Source organism: Platalea leucorodia (assembly GCF_965183815.1).
Source record: "Platalea leucorodia genome assembly, chromosome: 9".
Taxonomy (NCBI): Eukaryota; Metazoa; Chordata; class Aves; order Pelecaniformes; family Threskiornithidae; genus Platalea; species Platalea leucorodia.
Window position 1 is genome coordinate 17,107,266 of NC_138831.1, and position 21,545 is coordinate 17,128,810.

The 21,545-nt window shown below is 46.6% G+C and overlaps 2 protein-coding genes across 3 annotated transcripts in view; both read right to left on the bottom strand.

Annotated features, from left to right (window-relative positions):
- USP4 (ubiquitin specific peptidase 4) overlaps positions 1-13,835 on the bottom strand; it is a gene marked incomplete at its 5' end in the record, with an annotated part of 51,510 nt that extends 37,675 nt beyond the window's left edge. The window contains 6 exons of one of the 2 annotated variants that reach the window (XM_082322491.1): positions 7,063-7,124; positions 7,310-7,455; positions 8,643-8,769; positions 12,270-12,400; positions 13,401-13,528; positions 13,675-13,835. In XM_082322491.1, the coding sequence (XP_082178617.1) occupies positions 7,063-7,124; positions 7,310-7,455; positions 8,643-8,769; positions 12,270-12,400; positions 13,401-13,528; positions 13,675-13,835 (755 nt within the window). The remainder of the gene's footprint in view (positions 1-7,062; positions 7,125-7,309; positions 7,456-8,642; positions 8,770-12,269; positions 12,401-13,400; positions 13,529-13,674) is intronic. The other variant, XM_082322492.1, reaches the window with a different exon arrangement.
- A 4,606-nt stretch (positions 13,836-18,441) lies between these two features.
- On the bottom strand, positions 18,442-19,468 carry GPX1 (glutathione peroxidase 1). The gene is made up of 2 exons (XM_082321434.1): positions 19,206-19,468; positions 18,442-19,095 (listed from the first exon to the last, which is right to left on the bottom strand). The coding sequence occupies exons 1-2, from the start codon at positions 19,443-19,445 to the stop codon at positions 18,730-18,732; spliced, it is 606 nt and encodes a 201-aa protein (XP_082177560.1). The 5' UTR covers positions 19,446-19,468; the 3' UTR covers positions 18,442-18,729.
- Between the last annotated feature and the right edge of the window lie 2,077 nt (positions 19,469-21,545).

Below are 21,545 nucleotides of genomic sequence, written 5' to 3' on the forward strand. Positions count from 1 at the left end.
AACCTCTGTGGAGCAAAAACTAAAAGACAAAGAACAAGCCATAATGGCCAAGAGGAGGCAGAACAGCTGGACAACCTTACTAGTTTGGAAATATAATACCAGTAAAATAAATACAGAAGGAAACAAGTTACAACGGGAGCTTTCAGATGAAAGCACAAATGCCAAACACAATCTAAATGTGAAGCATGCTAAAAAAAAAAAAAACCACCCACAAAAAACCACCAGCCAGCACAACCAAAAAGTATACTGGAAAGTATACTAGCAAGAATGAGCAGATCTACAAAAATAACTAAGGCAACCATTTCTAGGACAACACATGACCTTCTGGTCATTACATGTTGGAGGTAGAACTTCAAGACTACCTGGACACAAAGATAAGATCAATGAGAGAACAAGAAGGTCTAGATTAAAACAATCATCAGACTCATGGTCCACATGCAGGAGTTTTCAAGGGTCAAGAATAAAATAATTAAGCTAACAATAGCCTGTAAATCCATTAAGAACACATTTTAAGAAGCCTGAAATAGTAGTGAATTATCTAGAAGCAAAGAAGGGCAATCTAGAAAACGCTAGACTTTAAAATGTAGCATCTCTGCTTGTGATGTTTGACCCCAGTGAGAGAACAGAATAAGACGCTCAGGAAATAACATAAGGACAATCTAACAGGGAGAAAACAAAAGGAGGATGACCTCTTAAGGGATTTAAAAATTTCCAATAGAAGCATAGAGGCAGCGCATAATCAAGAGTCAGACGGCAACTGAAGAGTTCGAAGAAGTACTTCAATAGTATCCTACGCACACAAAAAAGCTAAGAACTATGGGGGAAGATAAAAAAATGGATCAGAAAGCAAAGATAAGAGACAAGTCACAGAGTGGGGAAAGATCTACCTACAAAGTCATCAAGAACCTTGAGTGAATTCCTGTTAGAAAACTGGGAAGGATCATGTAATAAGTAAAACAACGAAATAGAGGCCAACAGCTTTCCAAGTGGAAAAAACAAATAGAAATCAAATGCACTTGGGAAGATAAAAAATTCTAAGCACTCTTACATTTTACAAGTTACTCATCTATCTGTAATAACTGAAGAAAGACTGAGGATTTACCAAGCACAGCTATGATGTACACTGATGCACACTCAGCACTTCCCTGCTGAACCACTGACGTTAATTGCTTGCTTGTTTGATTTTGCCTCAAGGCTGCTACAGGAAAGCACATTCAGGAGACGGAACCAGGACTGGAATCACATTCCCACAGAGTCCAGCTTGTATTTTGGGCTCATGTTCTTCATCCCCATGTACACAACTTCATGCTTCACAATACTGATGCACATTGCCCCCCATCTGCCAATTAAAGACAGCCGTTTCATGTCTTGCCACGCAACATTTCAAAAACCCACACAGATGGCAAGTGAGGAGAAATCTGAAGACTAGCAGCATAAAGAGGACAAAGTTAGATTAATCTAGTACAGAAACTGTGAGGCCATATGGTTGATAAGTAGAAAAACTGCTAAGCTGAACAGCTTGAAAAAAATATTGTAAAAGGCTTTCAAGTGGTTGGAAGACAGAGGTAGGAAAAGTATTTCAATTTAGTTGAGGCTACCTTCAAAGCATACAGCAGAATTAGTCCTCCCCCTTTAAACTACTGATATAAAAAAAAAAAAACGAACACATTAAAAATATTGTGACAAAAAGTTTTTTTTCAAAGCAGGAAAAGCCAGAATTTATATTTAATTGGCAAAGCAGAGGCCATAATGGATTTTCATTTAGAAAGTTCTTACATGCAAAAGCCTCCTTAACTTATCTTACATACTCAATGCTACTCGGAAAGCATGGCATCTGCCGCAAACTCAGGCACTTGAAAGTCATGTAATAAAGATCTGCCCACAAAATATTTAGCCTGGTTGCTGAAGGGGTCCTCTGAAATAATCAGCACACAAGGAACTGGGGGAAGGAGATCAGTTTTAAATATGAAAGGGCATTTAATTATGGTATTATGTACCTACAAAATACATATCAACCACTGAGGTCTTAAAATTGTACAGTAATTTCTGGCACATAATATCACTGAATGTTGTATCAGGTTAAACAGATGCCTAAATCAAGACAGTAGTTGAGAAAAGACATGTGTTACAAGATGGGTGAACTAAGCAACAACTCCTCAACATTTTTACCGAGGGGAGTACCATGAGGAGTGGGGAAGTCCACCCAGTATACAGCGCCATCAGTAAAGAGGAAACAGCAAGAAAATTCCAGCAGCAACCAAAAGCAGCAAAAGGTATTTCCCTGCTGCATATTGCAAAGGGAGACAGACAGCTACCAGGCACATGCTAAATACTTCACTCCTGTTTTCAAACGCAATACCTGATGGAAAAGGTGCTATTTTTATAGAACTGACACAATTTCTCGTTCATTTGTGCTAAGAAAATGATACCCAGGATAAAAAAAGTACATGCTAGGACTGAGCTGGAACTCTGCTAGCTCAGGATTTTATTTTCGGAATCTTGTAAGTAACAATTAAAGAGGACTAAGTTCCACAGAGTCACTGATATAACCTCCCTTCAGAAATAACTTATGCCTCCAATTCTGAAATTCCTAGAATAAGTAGAATCCATTCCCTCTTCTGAAAGCTTGTCTAGAAGTAAAAGCAGTTTCAAACTACAACAAGAAACTATTTTGTTCCTTAGGGAGCAGCAAACTAACAAACAGCAGTGGCCAGGCACACTCTGAATATACCACCCAAGGACGGCTGTGGAGTTTAAGAGCATTTTTTCTGTAAAACATCAGCCAGCTTGATGGCTGGGGAAACACACGGAAGGCTGCCAAACATGTGGAAAAGTTGTTTCCCCTGGTAGGAGCCAGTGCCTCTGACAAGGCGCAAATAGTGGGGAAAAATCCTTATGACAGGGAACCCACCCACCCCCCAGTCACCTTGCATGCACATATTCTGTGAATCGTGAATGACATGAACTCCCAGCTTTCCAAGGCCTCTTTCGGCACACAGGTGGCGATGCAGATGCTCACCATTCCTCTACTGACAGCAGAGCTCTACATCCCATTTAGTTTATGCCATCAAAACCCTAAATACAGAAAAACTTTCTCGTAAGCTTTTAGTATTGAAGTGATGCAGCCCAAAGAAAGATCTCCAAATATAAAGTTCCCCGTGGTCTTGGCTAAACAGTATTTTCTCCATCTGAGAAACAGAATACTGGAGAAAAATGTTTGCCCGAGATAGGATTAAAACTTGGAATTACACAACTCCCTTCCAAACCACACCTCAGCACAGACCATTTGCAGTTTCTGCTGACATTAGATGCAGCCAGAAGGACTCAGGTTCTTCAGAACTTCAAAATGTAAGTTTATTTAGAAAGCATAACAGCTTATCAACATTACAGACTTACTTAGCCTCACAAAAGAGCAGAACAGGTTTTCAGGGTGATAGTCTCACTTATCCTTCTTAGCCATGCTGTTAATGCAACTTCCAACTCACTTCTGATACCAGCTTTGGCTTCCAAAAAGCATCATTTTTTTCCTACAGACAAGAACCTCCTTTACTACAGAATTACCTTCTGTAATATTAATACAGTGTAACCTACCCTGAACACCTCATCAGTGCACAGGATAAGACACTCGTACTCTTCTGGGTTGGGAACTCTGTATCTTTTCTCTGGCTACTCTTCTCTCCTCCTTCCTCTCCCACCAGTTGTCTGGTTCAATTGCTCACAATCACCCACAGATTTTATGCAGTCCCTATGAGTTTGTACTATACTCACTAATCTGGAGTCTTAAACATATAATATTGATTTAATGCAACATGTATATGCACACACACACACACGTGCATGGAAAGACAAACCATGTCCCAACCCAGTGACAAGATTTGAACCCTACACTCCAGATTAGTGAGTCTTTTACCAGCTCACAGAAACAGTTAAAATGCTGGCAACATTTCACTACAGTACAGGCATCTAATGTTTCCAGAACAAAGGGAAAAAAAAAATTTAAAATATCAACTCGGAACACACTCTAAGTCACAGAGTGTGCTTTCCCTTGAGGATTGTCTGCTGAGATATCTGGCAAGTGAAAGAACGTGGTTAAAAAAGCAGCTAAATTTTTAAATTATATAGAAAAGCTTTATTAATGATTTTCTTTATTGAATTCCTGCTCTCCACGGGCAAAAAAAATCCATGCTGCTCCATGCATGCATTAACTTATGTAAAAGACTCAATCTGAGATTAGTAAGAAATCTTTGCACTGTGCTTTGCTAGATTTCAACTTCATAAGGAAGTGAAATTTAGACAGCGCATGCAAAACTACACGAAATATGAAATTACCCTTAAGAAAAGAATCTCTTGAAAAAAAAAAGGATTCTCAATAAAACATGAGAAGAAGCTGGAGAATATTCAAACATCAAATTAAATTACAGAGTATTAAGTATTTATGCATTTATATGAAGATATGCTAAAAAAGGGAAGGAAACCAAGTAAACTTCAGAACTGATTATGATTGATGTGAAAGGAAAGCACAGAGCAATTACAAATGCATTAATACAGAGCAACGCCAATGACTCAAGTAAGAGAAGTTGAATTTAGCTTACTCACTAAGAACGTATTAAGTAACAAAAAAACCAAAAGCTTCGTTACTTCTTTTTTAAATATAAATCCCTTAAAAATAGGTAAAAACCTTTGTGAAATAACCCTTGAAAGAGCAGCAGAAAGAAAACTGAACATATACAAATGATCCAGTCTAGACTGCCACGAGCCCACTCACATTTGACAGGGAGTGATGGCATGCAACAAAGGAAGCACCAGAAAGTAGAATAAAAGTCCCCTCCGGCCGTCAGCATATGTATGTTCAACATAAATATCTAGACTCAGAAGTCTCAGGAACAGTCTGAACTGCAGGCTACTGGAAGACAGCAGTATACCATGGCAGATGCATTACTAATTATGCCCTCTTCTAACAGGGAACTTTTTTTAACTCCTCCTACATGCATCTGCTACTGCCCACACTAAGAGGCAGGCTACTGGACACACCTGGTCCAGATCCAGTACAGCCTTCCTCATATTTTCAACAGTATGAGTACAATTCATACACGGTTTTGGGGTTATCAAGGCAACTGCTGTACAATATTAGTAGCTTAAAGACATAAAACAGTATAGAAAACACCACTGAACCTAGCAGCAAAATACTTACTGCTTGTCATCATATTTTGTTATCATATGTCTATGGAAGAATGAGTTCTCAACTTTTTCCTCCTTCCATTTCAAACACAGAAAGAGGTTTAGAGTCCAATCTTTATACCCAACTTGCCTTACACAACACAGCCACCTTTGCTGTAGGAAGGCATAACGTTAGTCCAGCAGGGCTCATTATAACCCAAAGATGTTAAAGCATACTGCTTTCCTGAGAGGTAGCCTTTGCCCTGGCCACTTATAAAGGTCCTTATCGTTTGATCAGCAGTTTGTGCACTGATCAGCACACACCAACGTCAACCCTAACAAGGAGAGAGGCAGTCCAGCTTCTTCTTCCCCTCTGTCTTCCCAAACAGTGTTTTTGAACAAACAGTTATTATGCATTTAACTTACAAGACTAAGTAACAGCACAAGAGCCAGAAAGCAGAACTTGCTAAACCAATGCACCCAGCTGCATAAGGAAGACATTACGTCAAATATACGTGCTTAGTTTCTTAACTAACAGAGATAAGGGCAAGGAAATAGCCAAGATAAAGTACAACGGAACAGATAATCCTGTATGTATGACTTAATAAAATTCTTTCAGCCACCATTATCAGCATCAAGCAAACAACTTCACAAGTTTTACATTACAATAAGCAAATGTTTATTTCTATGTCATTAGAAAATATTAATCTGCATACTGATAAACATTTTCATTTAAGTATCACTAGAGATTAATTAAAAGTCCTTACATACCAGATTAGCTTCTGTAAAAAGAAAAGACTGAGGCCTGGGAATGCTACAGAGCTCCTTTTTAGCTTTGCTTCATGTGGAAACAAAAGGTTATGATCTGGTCTTGCACGGCTGCCTCTCTAATACTGACTGACTGTCAACCAGTACGTGATTATGTACATGATACGAATGTTTAGAGGCTTTTCACATGGTACTTTTACAGAAAGTTGATTGTAATCCTATGGACGTTCTCCTGATCCATTTACCCAGTATTGTATCTCAGAAGTTAAGAATTGTTTCAAAATAGTTTTCACTGACCTATTTGACCCATTCTTCAAGTTTAGCACTAGCAAGATCTTGATCTCAAATGAGATCACTTGGCAGCAAATTCTGTAAGTTAACAGTATTGTACAGAAAAACATTTTCTTTATCAAGTCTGATGGCCTACTCAAAGGAAAGCAAGTAGGCCATCAGACTAGTAAAATCACAGAATTGACTTGATATGAGCAGTTCCTTACCATTGCAAGCAACTTCCATTCTACACCATTCACTCTACACATACGATATTGCATCAAGCCCCCATCTTACTCATCTCATCTCTAAATTAGATAGTAGCCAGAGAATATCTGTGTCAATATTTACAGGCTTCTATAATTGCCTTTGGGGGGGAAGGGGGGGGAGTCTTCAGCTATTTCTATACCCTTTTTAAGGGGGAACTACCAGAACTCTGAGCATTCTCTGCTGGCAGCTTTGGAAATATACTTCAAGATCCTTTTTCTTCTACAATGGTAGAAGACAGATTTTTTTTTTTTTTTTCTTCACTGTGCAGTCTGCAGAGGTAGCTTTTTAAGTAGACTGGCTCAACATAAATAGCACTTTCGTCTCCTAAGCACTATAGAAACCTAAGCTATTTAATCCTTACACAACCTATTTGAAATGGGCTTTAAAATGGAAGACTGTTGCTAAGACAAGAAACCAGCAGCAGAACCACTGAAGAATCTTTGTGTTGGGTATTTTGAAGAAGGAGAGAAAATCTTGAACATAAAGAAATCCACAATAGCCAGTGATAACTAGGCTTTCACAGAGAACATGTGGTTACTAAAGACTATCAAACAAGCTAGACAAAACAGCAGAAACCTTTAGAACATGTTTGCTTACTTTGCCAGGAAATGCTGTCCAGGCCATGTGCCATCTTCATTTTTCACTTCTATTAGAACAACCTGAAAGAGAGTTCAGGTAATAAAGAAAGGTAACTGCAAGTCTGCTACACATTTTGCAAAATCATTAACAAATCACATTTTCAATGTTTGCTGAAAGTACACAAAAGCAAGTGAAAAAATTACGTATCAGAGACAGCAGTACATGAGAATCTTAAAAAAAAAAAAAAAAAAGTTATGCCCCTTACCTGACCCTGATAGAGCCCTGCATCTTGCACAGTGCTATCCAGCTTGCTGAGCTGCTCGTAAGTATTACTCATATACTTGTTCCATAACCTAGTTTCCTTCCCAGCTGGGATATTAAATAGTTTTCTCATTTCTTTCTCGATGGTAGCTGTTCAGGAGGAAAAAAACACCAAAATTCCTGAAACATGAGTGCTTTTGAAAAAAAAAAAAAAAGTTACAAGCCAGACATTCAGCAAGGAGGTACATCATCAATCCTTCAAGATCCTCTAAGTAGAAAATGTATAACGGCGGTTATAATTGCTCATATAGCTTGTCTAATATTTAGGCTGAAAGAATGAAAAACTCCTGGTATCAGTCATGTATTTGCCTGTCAAGCCCTCAAAACAACAATGTTCAGAACACATTGAGAAGTTTCTGCCCGAAGGCCAACTTCTGTGAAACAGTCATTGTTTGAAAACATAGGTTCAAGAAGGAAGTGTTTTCAGTTACTATTGTCAGGCCATACATCAGCAAACTGAAGAAAAAAAAGCATCTTTATGGACATACATGACAGCTGACATTCAGCATTTTTTCATGGGAAAATATAGCAATGATACAGAGAGAGAGAAAGTGAGAGACAGGACAAATTTCAGGAAGAACAGAAGTGTAGGAAGAGCCATTAAGATGATGTCTAAAATATTCACACACTAGAAAGAAGGAATCGTAGGAGAACCAGAGACAGAACTGCTTTACATGAGTGACGTGGATGTTTCTTAAGGACACAAGTTAGTAAGCAATATGCTCCTCAAAGCTCTTAACACAACTCCCTGTGTTGCACACAGAATCACTGTGGCTGGAAGAAACTGAGGAGGTTACTAGTCCAACCACTCAAAGCAGGGTTAACACTGAATTCAGACCAGGCTGCTTGGGGCTTATCCAAACAGGTGTTCAAAACTTGCAAGGAAGGAGACTCCCCCGCCCCTCTGGATCCTGTTCAAATGTCTAGCTGTCCTAAGAGGGAAAACATTTTCATTATATTCGGTTGGAATCTGTCCTGTTTCAATTTATGACTATTGTCTGTTGTTTTCTTGCTTTATGACTCAGTAAATAGCCTGACTCCATGGTCTCAGTAACCTCCTCATAGGTGCTACGAGGTCCCCCCAAAGCCTTCTCTTCTCCAGGCTAAACACAGCTCCCTCACCCTCTCCTCACCCATCACATGCTCCAACCCCGACTGTCCTATTGGTACCCACTAGACTTGCTCCACATTGTCAACATCGTTCTTGTTCGGGAGGGCACAAAACATCTCCTGAGGTAGCATCAGAGCACAGCTTCATGTGTCAAAGAACTACTTACCAACAGTATCTGCTTTGCTAAAGTGACAGCTAATTACATTGTCAGGATCGCTGCTCTCACACAGCTTCAGCTCAAGAAGATAAACTTCAACCTTATAGTGCTTCACAAACAGACCATATTCCACTACCTGCAAACAGAAGGCGGATGCGATAAACAGAATAACAAAAAGTTAAAATACTGAGCAGGCCTCTGTAACGTATACTTGTCTAAATATTTTAAGTCTTTAGGAGTCTTGCAAGTCAAGCCATAAACTGAACACTGACTTGCTCTCAAGTCCAGATTCAGTCACAACCTCTGTCAGCTTGTTTTGGGGTTTTTGTTTTGTTTTTAAGGTGTAAGAAAACCCAGTGCTTTCCTTCCACAGTGCAAAGTTCCAAAGGTCCATCATCACAGGTGAACTGATAGCACCAGTTAATTACCCACGAAAAATATTTGATCAAACACAGTCAGAACATTCTAGAAAAAAATTATCTTTTGCCTCTAGTCTTTGGCTAAGGTTTACATAAAAAGAGAAACAAGTCTGGAACACTGGAGCTCCTTTTGATGACATTGCTTTATTTCAGCATCATTTTCAAATCAATTTCACATCCGAGAGAATAATCCAATAGGTACATCTACTCATTGCACTAGCTTTCAGCATATTTTTAGAAAGGTATTCTGTAAGACTAGACACCACTCTTCACCTACAGATTATAAAGCACATTATGCCAGAAAGAAAAGCACATTTTGGAGGCCAGTTATGAGTCAACTGTGATGTAACTGGAGGAGGAAAAAAAAATAAAAAATAAAAAAAAACCCCAAACGCAAAACCTCAATTCTCTCCACAGTTCTTTGCAGCTATAAAGCATATGAAATTGAGATCATGTTTCATCAAACCAGCAGGTATAATTTTTAAGAGTAACAATGTTTAAGAGGCATTTGGACAGTGCCCTTAATAATTTGATTTAACTTTCAGTCAGCCCTGAAGAGGTCAGGCAGTTGGACTAGATGATTGTTGTAGGTCCCTTCCAACTGAAGTATTCTATTCTATTCGTGTGACACCAGACTCGCTATGATCTACATCTGTATCATTTTACAGAAAAAAAAAAAACTAGCCAGCTTTGGAAAGAAACAAAGAATTAAGACTAAGACTTACTGGGAGAATTTGGCTAAATTATGCTTCCCTCTTCTGAGTGTTTATAGGTGCTTTAAAGGTAAATAATTAACTAATACATTTGGAAAGATCTTCAGTATTTTGCTGTTACAACAGAAAGAGAAAGTAAAACTCCCTTTTTAAATAGCTTCTTGACAGGCAAATTAGACCTTTTTTTTTTTTAAAGAATGCAAAGGGGCCAATTCACAAGTTCTCCATTTCTTTTTCAGAAGGAATTTCATTAAATGGGACTTCCTGTTCTCCAGGATTCTATAGTTAGAAACAAATAAATAAGAACCGTATTCAGAAATGAAAGAACTCTTTCCAAGAAGAAGTTTCTGATCAGATCACTGTGTCCGTTAGGACAGATGAATGGCAAGAAGAGTCTTTAATTGCCTGCAGATGTCTTTTAAACAGTGTCTGATCAGCCAGCTTGTTCTCCGTCAAAGTAAAACTCGGGTCATCCCGTTGGACAGCAATCTGAGCACATGCACATTCAGACGCTGAGAAGTGCACTGTTCTATGTTTTGCACATTAATACACTTTGCAGTGGGACTCTACAGAAGGCCACCCAAAAATATGGTTTGAAATTATCAAAAGAAAGCTGAACCAGAAATAAATCTAATCTAATCCTCCTGTACTTGTCTCTGATCATCAGGCCCATAGGGATGGAAGAAATACTAGCTTGTAAAATTACGAAGATGCCTGAAAATTATTTCCCAAATCCTACTTTTATGGATATTTTGATATACAAATTACAGTTGATCCAGCTTTAGGAAAATGATTAAAGCATTCAAGGACTACAAGTTTAAGTGCTTTACTTCCAATGCTATCTGGAGAATACTGTAACCAGATACTGACCACATTCTACTCAGGTGCAGTGCTACAGCTTGTGTCCCCCACCGACCTTTCACTTTTTATTTTTTGTAAGAGGCTGTAACATCTCACAAACCTACTATTCTACTATATTTCAACATTTTTTTCAATGTAAAAATCCACTTCGGTTACCAGGTTAACAATAAACAACAGAGACTGAAACTCTCATATCAATTCAAAACTTAAAAAATTTACTTATAAGCGGACCACAATAACTCAGCATCTTCTGTCTGGAAAACAGCAGTAGCTCTAAACTCTAGCCCTCACCAAATACAGTCTTGAACAGTGGCATCTGATATCCCAAGTAAAGGAAGCTCATACAGTTAAGCTTGTCACCCAAGTGCTTCCCCAATAGCTTCCCCACCTCTTGTCCAACTTCTGAATTTTTCAGAAAAGGGAGCATCTAATAACATGTCAGGCTTTGTGAAAGCAGTTAGCCAGTTCATGAACGAAAGCTTCCTCGCTCAGAGAGGCACTGATCATGTAATAGTTCTAGTTGTTCTTCCCAGTACAGATTTTCTATTCCTCAAGAAATTATCTGTTTCTACTAAAACCACATCACCTTTATAAGTTACAGTTTTTTTCCACTCCCCCCATGTCTGGTTTACACGGGAGTTCTGTCTACTCAGCAGAGTGAACCTGGGATCATTTACACTTTCTGAAGATGTCAGAATTTCTTGTTATGTACAATTTCTAGCCCACACTGAATGACAACATTCCAGTACCACTGATCAGCACGAGTGGGCCTGCAAGAGAGGGATCTGACTTCCTTTTACCATTCTGGTGCCACACTTTCCTGGGTCTTGCACAACTTGAAGCAACCCTTACTGTAACGTAATTCTACTTAAACTTAAGCAACATTAATTCTGTACATTATATCAACACTACTCGCTTGGTGTAGTGATTAGTCTTTATGAACCCCATAGACTGGCACTGCTCAATTTAGTCAGTGCAAAAACCTAAGATTAAAATAAAAACAAAAATCCTTTTACCCATAAACAAGTGTCTGATAGATTTCCAAAAAAGCAACTTGCGAATTTCATCTTCTGGAAGAGGCTACATACTCAGAATGCATTCATGACCGCATTTGCCAAACAAAAATAAGACTTACAGAACAAAACCGTGAATATGTCTCTTCTCACGATTTTAGAAGCACAAAATTTTGGAAGAGAAAACAAGAACCACCTTAAACTCCAGAGGAAGTCCCTAAGCCATCTGTACTAAAAGACAATTTATTCCAATGCCTCGTTCTGTCCCAGAAGATTGATAAGCTTGACAACAACTTGCATTTTTCAACAAAGCACAAACTATTCCATGCAACATAAAAGCACTGCACCGGTCCAAACAATTATAATGTAAAAAGTTAACCAGAACAAGGTTCATGGTTCTCACCCATACAACCCATCAACTGAAAATCACTGAAGATTCGGGCATTTTAACTGTAATATTAGAAGGTCATTCTTTCAGATAACATGAGGTCTTTTTACCTTGTTATTACCTCCAAAGAGCTGCTGAGGATCCTGTCCTAACTCACATCTAGCAAAATAAACATCATCTAAGTTTGGTAGAGATCAGATAATGAAAGCAGGATGAAGAGAACTTGGTTCACCCATACTTACTTTTCTCACAATAGGCTGCTGTCCATCTATGCAGCCATACCACATTACTAGTTTATTCCAGGCTTCAGTGGGAACCAATACGTAGTCTAGCTCATCAATGAGGTGTTCTTTTAAACTCTGAGTTTCTGGATCTAAAAGAGAAATAAACGCAAGTAATCAGAGCATTAAAGAGAATTCTTTCTTCTCAAGAACTACACACATGCTACCATGACCCTAAGAAATACAACACTCCCACAGGTATAGAATCATAGAATCATTTAGGTTGGAAAAGACCTTTAAGATCATCAAGTCCAACCGTTAACCTAGCACTGCCAAGTCTACCACTAAACCATGTCCCTAAGCACCACACCTACCGGTCTCCTAAATACCTCCAGGGATGGGGACTCAACCACTTCCCTGGGCAGCCTGTTCCAATACTTGACAACCCTTTCGGTGAAGAAGTTTTTCCTAATATCCAATCTAAACTGCCCCTGGAGCAGCTTGAGGCCACTTCCTCTCACCCTATCGCTTGTTGCTTGGGAGAAGAGACTGACCCCCCCCTCGCTACAACCTCCTTTCAGGCAGTTGTGGAGAGCAATAAGGTCTCCCCTCAGCCTCCTTTTCTCCAGACTAAACAACCCCAGCTCCCTCAGCCACTCCTCAGAAGACTTGTGCTCCAGACCCTTCACCAGCTTCGTTGCCCTTCTTTGGACACGCTCCAGCACCTCCATGTCCTTGTAGTGAGGGGCCCAAAACTGAACACAGTACTCGAGGTGCGACCTCACCAGTGCCGAGTACAGGGGGACGATTGCTTCCCTAGTCTTGCTGGCCACACTATTTCTGACACAAGCCAGGATGCTATTGGCCTTCTTGGCCACCTGAGCACACTGCTGGCTCATATTCAGCCGGCTGTCGACCAACACCCCCAGGTCCTTTTCCACCGGGCAGGCAGAAACCGTGCCAGTCTCCTCACTTACAAGGCCGGGACGGCCGCTTGTGTCCTGCCGGAACACACGGCTTCAAAAGCGAAAGCGGCACGACGAGACGACTGCACACGGGAGTTACGCGAGCCCGGGCTGCGACCCGCGCACCCGGCCCCCACCACCCCGGGCCCCGCTCCCTCGCGGCCCAGCGCCACCGGGCAACACTCACCGCCGAAGAGACCCGAGTTGTCGATAGGCCCAGGGAAGAGGCTGAGATCGCCCGCGCCAATCATATCCCAGCTGTCGAAGCCCACGTACTTCTTCCACTGCTTGAACCACCGGCTGTCCACCAGGTACCTGCAACACACGGCACCGGGCGGCGCGGCCCCCTCAGCGGCGGCGAGGCGCGGCCCGGCCCGTTCCCATAGGCCCCACCGCCCGGAGGGGAAGGGGGGGGGGGGAGGGGAGGGGAGGGGAGGGGAGGGCCGTCCGGCCGTACTCACCAGGACTCCCCCGGCCTCAGGGCCGTGGCCAGCAGCGGCCCCAGCTCGGCCCGCTGCACCGCCGCGTCCGGCCGCGCCCCGCCGCCACCGCCGTCGCCCTCGGCCGCCGCCATGTCGGTGCGCGAGCCCCGTCGCGGGCGGATGTCGGCCCGCGTACGCATGCGCGCTGGGTGGGCCTGCTGCGCTCGCCCCGCCCCGCCCGCGCGCCCCCTGACGGGGTGGGCGGGGCCGCGCGCGGGGGCGGTGCTGGCGGCGCGGGCGGGATGGCGGCCGCCGCCATCTTACAGTCGCGTTTCGCGGGCCTGCGCTCGCCCGGCCCGGCCCGGCCCGGCGGCTGTGGCAGAGGCCGCCCCGCAGCGGCCCGGGGCAGCGCTGCAGCCCTCCCGGGCGGCAGAGGAATGCGGGCCCTTGCCGGGTGCAGCCCCTGCGGCTGCTGAGGCAGGTGGTGTCTGCCGCGCTGAGGGGCGGGCAGGATGGGCACCCCCCGTCCCCGGGCCTCTGGGGCCGGTGGGGTGGAGAGCAGCCGGGGCTGGAGAAGGCTTAAGAGGGTGCAGGGAGGCCTCGGAGCAAGGCTGGAGGCATGGGGGCGCAGGAGGCCTCATGCCCGCGGGGGGTGGGCCTCATCCCCGAGGTGGCTCTGTGGCCGAGAAGGTCCCCCTGGGCAGTCTCTCCAGAGCAGGTGGCTGAAATGTTTGGCGTGGACTGGGTGGTTTCAGTTAACATGCTCCGTTTTCTCCCATAACTGACTTCACAGAGCCCTCTGGTCAGGGCGTTGGCTAGGGAAGGAGGCTTGAAGTTGTTACGGGAATAAACGGGAGAGCGGCTCTGAGTAACCAGCCGGGAAGCGCTCAGGAGTTTGAAAGTGTCTCTGCAAAGAATCACTCAAGAAGTGATTTAGGCATTTGTCTCTCAAGCAGCATATCCTGGGCTGTTCAGGGAGCCTGTCCTTCAGAAGTGGAAAAATTGGGAAGGATTCAGATGATTCAGAGACTTAAAAACCTGCTTTAAACTGATACACCAAAGAAATCTCTTTACCTCATGGTAAAAAAGGCAGGGGGGGTGTGCTGGGGCCGTGACTGCCTGTGCAGGGGAGCGCTCTCCTGGCAGCCAGTGTCTGGCAGTGTAGTGGGCCGATGGGCTCTGCCTCATGCAAGCCAGGCCTGGCAATGCTGCAGCATTCCTGCGTAAAATGCTAAAGGCCTTTTATTTTTTTGACAGCAGGGCAAGTCCATCCAATTAACACTGAAAAAGAAGACCATTTTCTCCTTCCAGCAGGAGTTGAGCCCTGTTACTTCTGTTTTCCTCAAAGGGCAGGGCCCCTTCGGGCTTCAAGAAACTAATACACCCTGTTATGGCAAGACTGGGTGTGTTTTAAAAATGAGTCAGCTATTCTGAGATAATGCTTACTTGGCTGACCTCACTCTGCTAATGAATTACTCCTAATAGAAAGTGCGGTAAACAATTAAAATGGTCTTATTCAAAGCTTTCTGATTAAGTACTAGGAAATGACATTATTGCAGTTTCACCATAGGTAGGGGTGTCTGTGTACTCGTGTCTCTTGCAGCCATTTCGCTTTCAGCCATTCGGCTTCTTGCCCTTGTCTCCAGCTGAACCTGATGGCTGCTCACTGCGAGAGTGGCACTGACGGGAACAAAGCCCTTTCAGGTGCCACCCGGTTGGAGGCAGGTATTTGCTACCTGCCTTACGATGGCAATGATCAAAAATGGTGACTGAAAGCTGTCTTAAAAGTTAGCGGGTGCAACAAAGCTCATCAGGAGGAGAAAGGGATTTTAAATAGCTGAAAGAACCTTTAACAGGCTGAGTAAGAAAGGTCTTGGGCTCCACTTGACAGCATTTCTGTTGAGTAGACACTTCTGAACACCACATCTCATCAGCCATGATTTCGGGAGATGTGCTAGGGTTTGGTGGACAGAACACCAGGGAACCCGGGAGAGGGAGGTAGGGGTGGGAAGGATGATTTCCCTTGCAGCAAGTTAACTCTCCTGACAACTTCAAATATCTGAACTTGTTTAAAGATTTAAGAAGTTGATGGCAACTATCAGCAGCTAACGGGGGGGGGGGGGGGGTGCGGGGGGGGAATCATTGGGAGGGAGGAGAAGCGGGGGCAAACATTCTCTAGAAAGGGGGGAATATATGGGACTCCGATATTGAGAAGAATGGAAAAGCAGGGTGAACGCTAACAGAGGGATCAGCTGTTTGCAACACAAGTGTAGAAGTAGAAAAAAATCAAAAGAACGTAGGAGTGTAGAAGTGACAGACAGAAGATATTCCAAGGACAACGTCCTCAAGCCACAGAAGCATCTAAGTGTGCTAAAGTAGTATTTATTTTAAGGTTTCCTACTGCGTCGGTCTGTTTCTCTCTGGAATTACAGAAATAGAACTGGGCCATTTTATAATGCCTGGGAAATCACCTGGGATTGTTCAGGTCTCCCCTCAGCATAGAGCTGCTACCTGTAGTGAAACGTCTTCCTCCCCTCTGGTCACAGCACTAAATATCGTTTGGGTGCGAGAGCCTGTGTGAGGGCTGCGCTCTTCTGCGGGCATTCCACAGTTTCCAGCCCGCAGGCTGCCCTTTCCACCACAGCCCGCTTTACCCCAGAAGCCAGCTACTCTGGGGAACCCTGAAACAAGACGGTGAATAACACGCTGGGAAGCTTCTATCTACGCTGCAGAGTTCCTGCTGGTGTGCTTACACTGGGATCATTCGTTTTCCTGCTGGCATGGCTAATTTTCATCCTGGAATCACATCACTATACTTCTGCTGGCGTGGCTGTATCTGTTCTGGAGCTGCTGCTTTGTTTTTCTGCTAGCACAGCCCCGGCAGCCGGAAGGTAAATAAATCCCTTGGCCGTTAGCACTGAATAAGCACGGTGTAAGATGCCTTTCTGACCAGCAGCCTCGGCGAGAGACCCTTTTTGGCAGGGCTGCCATCAGAACAGCAGCAGGTGTTGCGGTCTGCTCCCCCGCAGCCGCACAGCTCGGCAGGCCGATACGGACCAGGCAAAGCAGAGGAGGTCCCGCTCAAATGGCTCAAGTTTGGTGAGTCAGGATTGAGGAAGTGCCGCAGCTCATCTCGAGAAGGATTTTTCAATGCAGTGAGTTCCTGCTGCCCATGATCCCCTGTACTCTCCACCTATTTCAACATCCTGCCTTAATGAGGGAGGTAGATGTAACTGAAAAAATAATCCCCCAAATCAAGCAACTTCTGCTCCAAAACTGAAATAGGTACTGAAAACATCCTGTTTTTTCCATGCGTCTGTACTGGAAGTTAGGAAATAGCCCGGTGAGGATTGTACAATCCGAGTTCAAAGCTCCGTGACAGGGGTGGCAGCAAACAGGGTGGGGCCGGCTGTAGGTTTTGCCCCAGTGTCTCAAGTCAGCCTGGAGTGTACGTACAGTAACAAAGCAACCAGCGAATTGGTGAGGTGAGAAGCTACGAATAGGGAAAAAAACCCCAAAAACTCAAATCCCAAGTGGTTTTAGTTATGAAAACTGCACTAATGCTTGAAGGTGTTATGCTTTCCCTTTGAAAGCCCAAGTTTCTAGTCTGTGTACTCCCCAGTCCAGCACCAAGTTGATACTCAGTGCTACGAGACCTGGTGAGGGGTGGCTTGTAATGACAATGTGCTCACAGAGCCCTTTAAGGATTGAAGATTTGCCCGCGGAAGGACCTGAGCCACTGGGCAGAAGGATAGCAGCTGAAATTGGGCACAGGCTCACGGTTTCCCAGGGGAAACCCAGCCGTTCAGCAGCAGGCTGTAAACCCAGGATGGCCGCGCAGGAACGACGTCAGGATTACTGTAACAACTCCATGAAATACCTGTCAGCTCTGTGGTTGGCAGGAGTCAAAAAAGTGTTAGGGAAGGAGTAAAAAGAAGAAAATACTGCCTGGACCCTGGCATCCCCACACTTTGTCACATGCAATTCCTGTGGCCAAAGGGCAACAAGGACACTCTGAGGCAAGGCAGTTTCCGTGGGAGAAGTGGTTGAACAGGCTGGTATTCTGCACTGGGAACGCAAAAGAACTGGTTCTTTGTGCGATTCCCTGTGTTGCAAGGCGTTGGAGATGCACAAAAGCGATATGGGCTTCATGTAGGACTGGGCGAGTATGTAGAGATCCGTGTCGGGCTACCGCCGATGTGAAACGGGATAGAGCCAATAGACTGCTGAGCCAGTGAGGGGGCAGCGGCTCCGGGACAAGGGGAGGGACTGCAGGTGCTGCTCCTGTTCTAGGTCTCCCCTGGACATCTGCTGATGGAGGCCAGATAACGAGATGGGCCTTGCCTAACGGGCTCTTCTTCCCCAAGCCCTCTGCCAGCACGGCCATAGCAGTGCAGGCTGCAGAATCGCTCATCTGCCTGCCTGAACGGTTCTTAACCTGTCATGGCCTGTTGGTAGGCAAGCTGGGAGTTCATCAGCCAGCATAAAATCACCCCCGACCGTGTGCCACCGTGTCCCTCCTCTGCAGGCAAGCCTCGAGTGAAGTCCAGTAAACAGTCTGGCAAGGTGTTTCTGTTGCGTGCCGCCCTCCCGCTCTGCCAAGCTCGTTACGCGCACCGGTTCACAGTTTGCAGAGCTCGCGCACGCCGTTTGCCCATCGTGCTGCCCTAGGTTTGCATTCAGATTTCAGCCTGACTGCACTATCGCGCTCGGGTGGTTTAAGCCAGCCCCTGTGAGCACCCACACGAGCTGATGAAGAGGTTGCCATGTTTCACCCAACTCACCCAGATTTATCACGCCACAGCCTTCAAGAAAGTACACATTTTTTCCTTTATTCAGAGAATCACAGTAAGCTACTGAGACTCACAGCTGCTTTCCCCAGCATAGTTTCCCAAACATTCACATGCAACTTTTGAAAACATCAGGTACACTTCAAGAATTTGGAAGATGCACCATCATAAGCAAAACCTGCACGAGACATCAGGATTTCTGCCAGAGCAGCAGCCCCCCTGCGAGAAAAACAGGCCGGAGGGCGGGCAGCCGAGCAGGAAGGGAGGGGGCCGGGCAGCGAAGGCTGCGGCGCTCCGCTACGCTTTATTGGAGGACATTCTTGGGAACCTTCTGCAGAAGCAATTCAATATCATCCTGGATCTTGATGGTTTCGAAACGCCGGCTGTAGCGTTTGAAGGGCACGCCGTCGGGGCCGATGAGGAACTTCTCGAAATTCCAGGAGATGTCGTTGCGGCAGACGGGGGACCAGATGATGTACTTCGGGTCGGTCATCAGCGAGGAGGGGTCGTCGTGCGGGAAGGGCAGCGCCTCTTTCAGGAAGGTGAAGAGGGGGTGTGCGTTCTGCCCGTTCACCTCGCACTTCTCGAACAGGATGAAGTTGGGCTTGTACCCGTTGCCAGGACGAACGTGCTCCAGCGAGAGCAGGATCTCCTCGTTCTTGGTATTTTCCTAGGGAAACAAAACCATAACCCCCCCCCGAGCCAAGCCCGTGAGAGGCCAGCGGGGGCCGGCGGCTCCTCCCTGCCCCCGGCGCGGCCCGGCCCCGCTGCCCGCCCTACCTGGTGCCCGAACTGGTTGCAGGGGAAGCCGAGGACCTGCAGGCCGCGGGGCCCGTAGCGCTGCTGCAGCTCGTTGAGCTGCAGGTAGTCGCGGGTGGTGGTGCCTCAGAGCGACGCCACGTTGACCACCAGCAGCACCTTCCCCCGCAGCGACCCCAGCGACAGCGGCTCCGCCGCGCCCAGCGGCCGCGCCGACATCTCGGCCAGCCTGGCCCCTGCCGCCGCTCCCGCCGCCGCCATGGCCCTCACTGCCGGCCGGGCGGGCTCCGCTCCGGCTCCCCGCTCCCCGCCGCCCCGCCCCGCCGCGACCCCTCCTCCGCCGCTTATCGCCTCTCCCTCGCTCCCCGCCTCCGCTTCCTGAGGTTTACACACGGACAGGGAGCGGTTGTACGTTACGCAATGGTTTGTGCGTCCAGGGAAGTGCCACCGGTTCTCAGAAACGCTGTGGAAAAGCAGCGAAAGGCAGAGGGGTCCCGGGAGCTAAGCTGCGCGGTGACAAGGCCGTCCGGGTACCGCGGGCACCGCGTGCCCGGGGGCGCTGCTGCCGGCCGGGGCGGCTCTGGGGAGAGGCGCCTTCGGTCTGCGCACCGGGAGGAGGAGCGGGAGGTACCCTGACCCCAAAATGCTGCGCTCCAGGAGGGGCCACAAATTCCCTCCTTCGGTCTCCTTTTATGATTTTTCCACCTCCTTGAGGCTGGTAACACCTCCCTTTACTTCAGTGGTGGCTTTTCCCCATCCCTGGCTTTTCCATTTCTTGCCTTACTGCTTTGGTCTGTTTTAGGGAGTTTTAAATCACGCAGTAGTGACTGCTCTTTTTCTCGTGGATTCAAGGCAGCCGTAAGTGAACCACGCTGCCCGCTGCCGGTACCCACGCCAGGCAGCATGGCCCAGCTGCTCCTCCGCGGGTCTTTGTGCTGAAACATCGCCCTCCTCCAGAGCACACCGCGACCAGGCAGGGCCAGGGCCAGGCTTCGAGGTGACGTCCGTGGGTTGCACCAACAGGGACCGCGGGGCAGCACACAGCGGCAGGGACCAACAGCAAGGGCCTCGGCTTCAGCGCGGCTCCCACGAGGAAGCAGGGAGCCCCTGCCGAGGCTCCTGCCAGTGTTCGCGCCATTCACAGCAGCCCCGAGGTCAGACAGCTGCTTATCAGCCCTGGCCCCCAGCCAGGGCAGCCCAGGCCCCAGAGCGCAGGGGGATGTGCTCAAGGCCCCCCTCCACTGCTCTCTCTTCTCTTTCATGCGTGGTGTCGGGGACACATTGCAAACGCCAGCTGTCACCAACAGGCCACCATGTAACGCTGCATCTCTGGTCCTGGTTCCGGTTCCTAGGCGACTGCAGGATCCGGGGGTTTTGCTTTGGGCCACGCTTGGCACCGGCCCCTGCGACTGGGAACTGGAACGGTTCCTGGCTGCGGTGACTTTTGGGAACTCGCCCGATTATCTTGCATCTTGAGGGACCTGCAGTTTTTGCAGTGTGCTGCAGCACCGATAGCAGGAGCCATGACCAGCGCCCCGAGAGAGATCAGAGCAGCCAGGAAGCGGTGGACGGGAGGAGCAGAGGCGCGTGACCGTGTTTAGTCTTGAGCAAACTGAGGGTTACAGCCCGCGCAGACTCCTCACCCGCCTCCCGGGCACGGTGAGCCACCGTGGTTTGAAGGAGTTTCTCTTTGGGCTGCCCTCTAGGGCAGTGCCAGAGAGGCATCTCTCTGCTGCCGCTTGTGACGCTTGCTCAGGCTGGCACCTTCAGTCCTCTAGCTGGACCTGGGGATTTCATCTGAAGTAGGGAGTTTACTTCTGGGGCCCTGCCCTGTTCAGACAAGAGCAGGTTAGGGCTTTCCCTTCCTTGATGAGCAAGTTTTAAGGAAATGGAGTGAGTTGAACTTCCTTGTTGGCTCAGAGCTACGCCCTGTGCCTGGACGCGGTCTGCAGAGGCAGCCGAACTTGGATCCAGAGGAGTGCCAGGAGCTCCCGAGGGACTAGATGGGCTGAAGGGACCTCCTCTGAGATGTGTGACAAGGGACAGTTGTCCTACGAGGTCAGAAGATTGCTGTTTAACAGCAACGGTGATGAGTAACCACAAAGGTCACAAAACACACCTTCCCTCTGTCTGCTCCATCTTCTCCCCACCCCTGGTACCAAACTCCCCCCCGGCCGGGGGGCTGGCCCTTGGCTCCTGGCTTTTCCCCTGCCCCTTTCACAGCTCCTTGCCTGGCTGGATCACTCTCCATGAGCGCTGAGCTCTCATTTCCCAGGTCTGGTCTGGCTGGCTGTGTCCTCAGTTTCATACAGAACAAAGGTGGCCTCCAGAGGTGAGAGATGTGACAGGAACCCAAAGGGC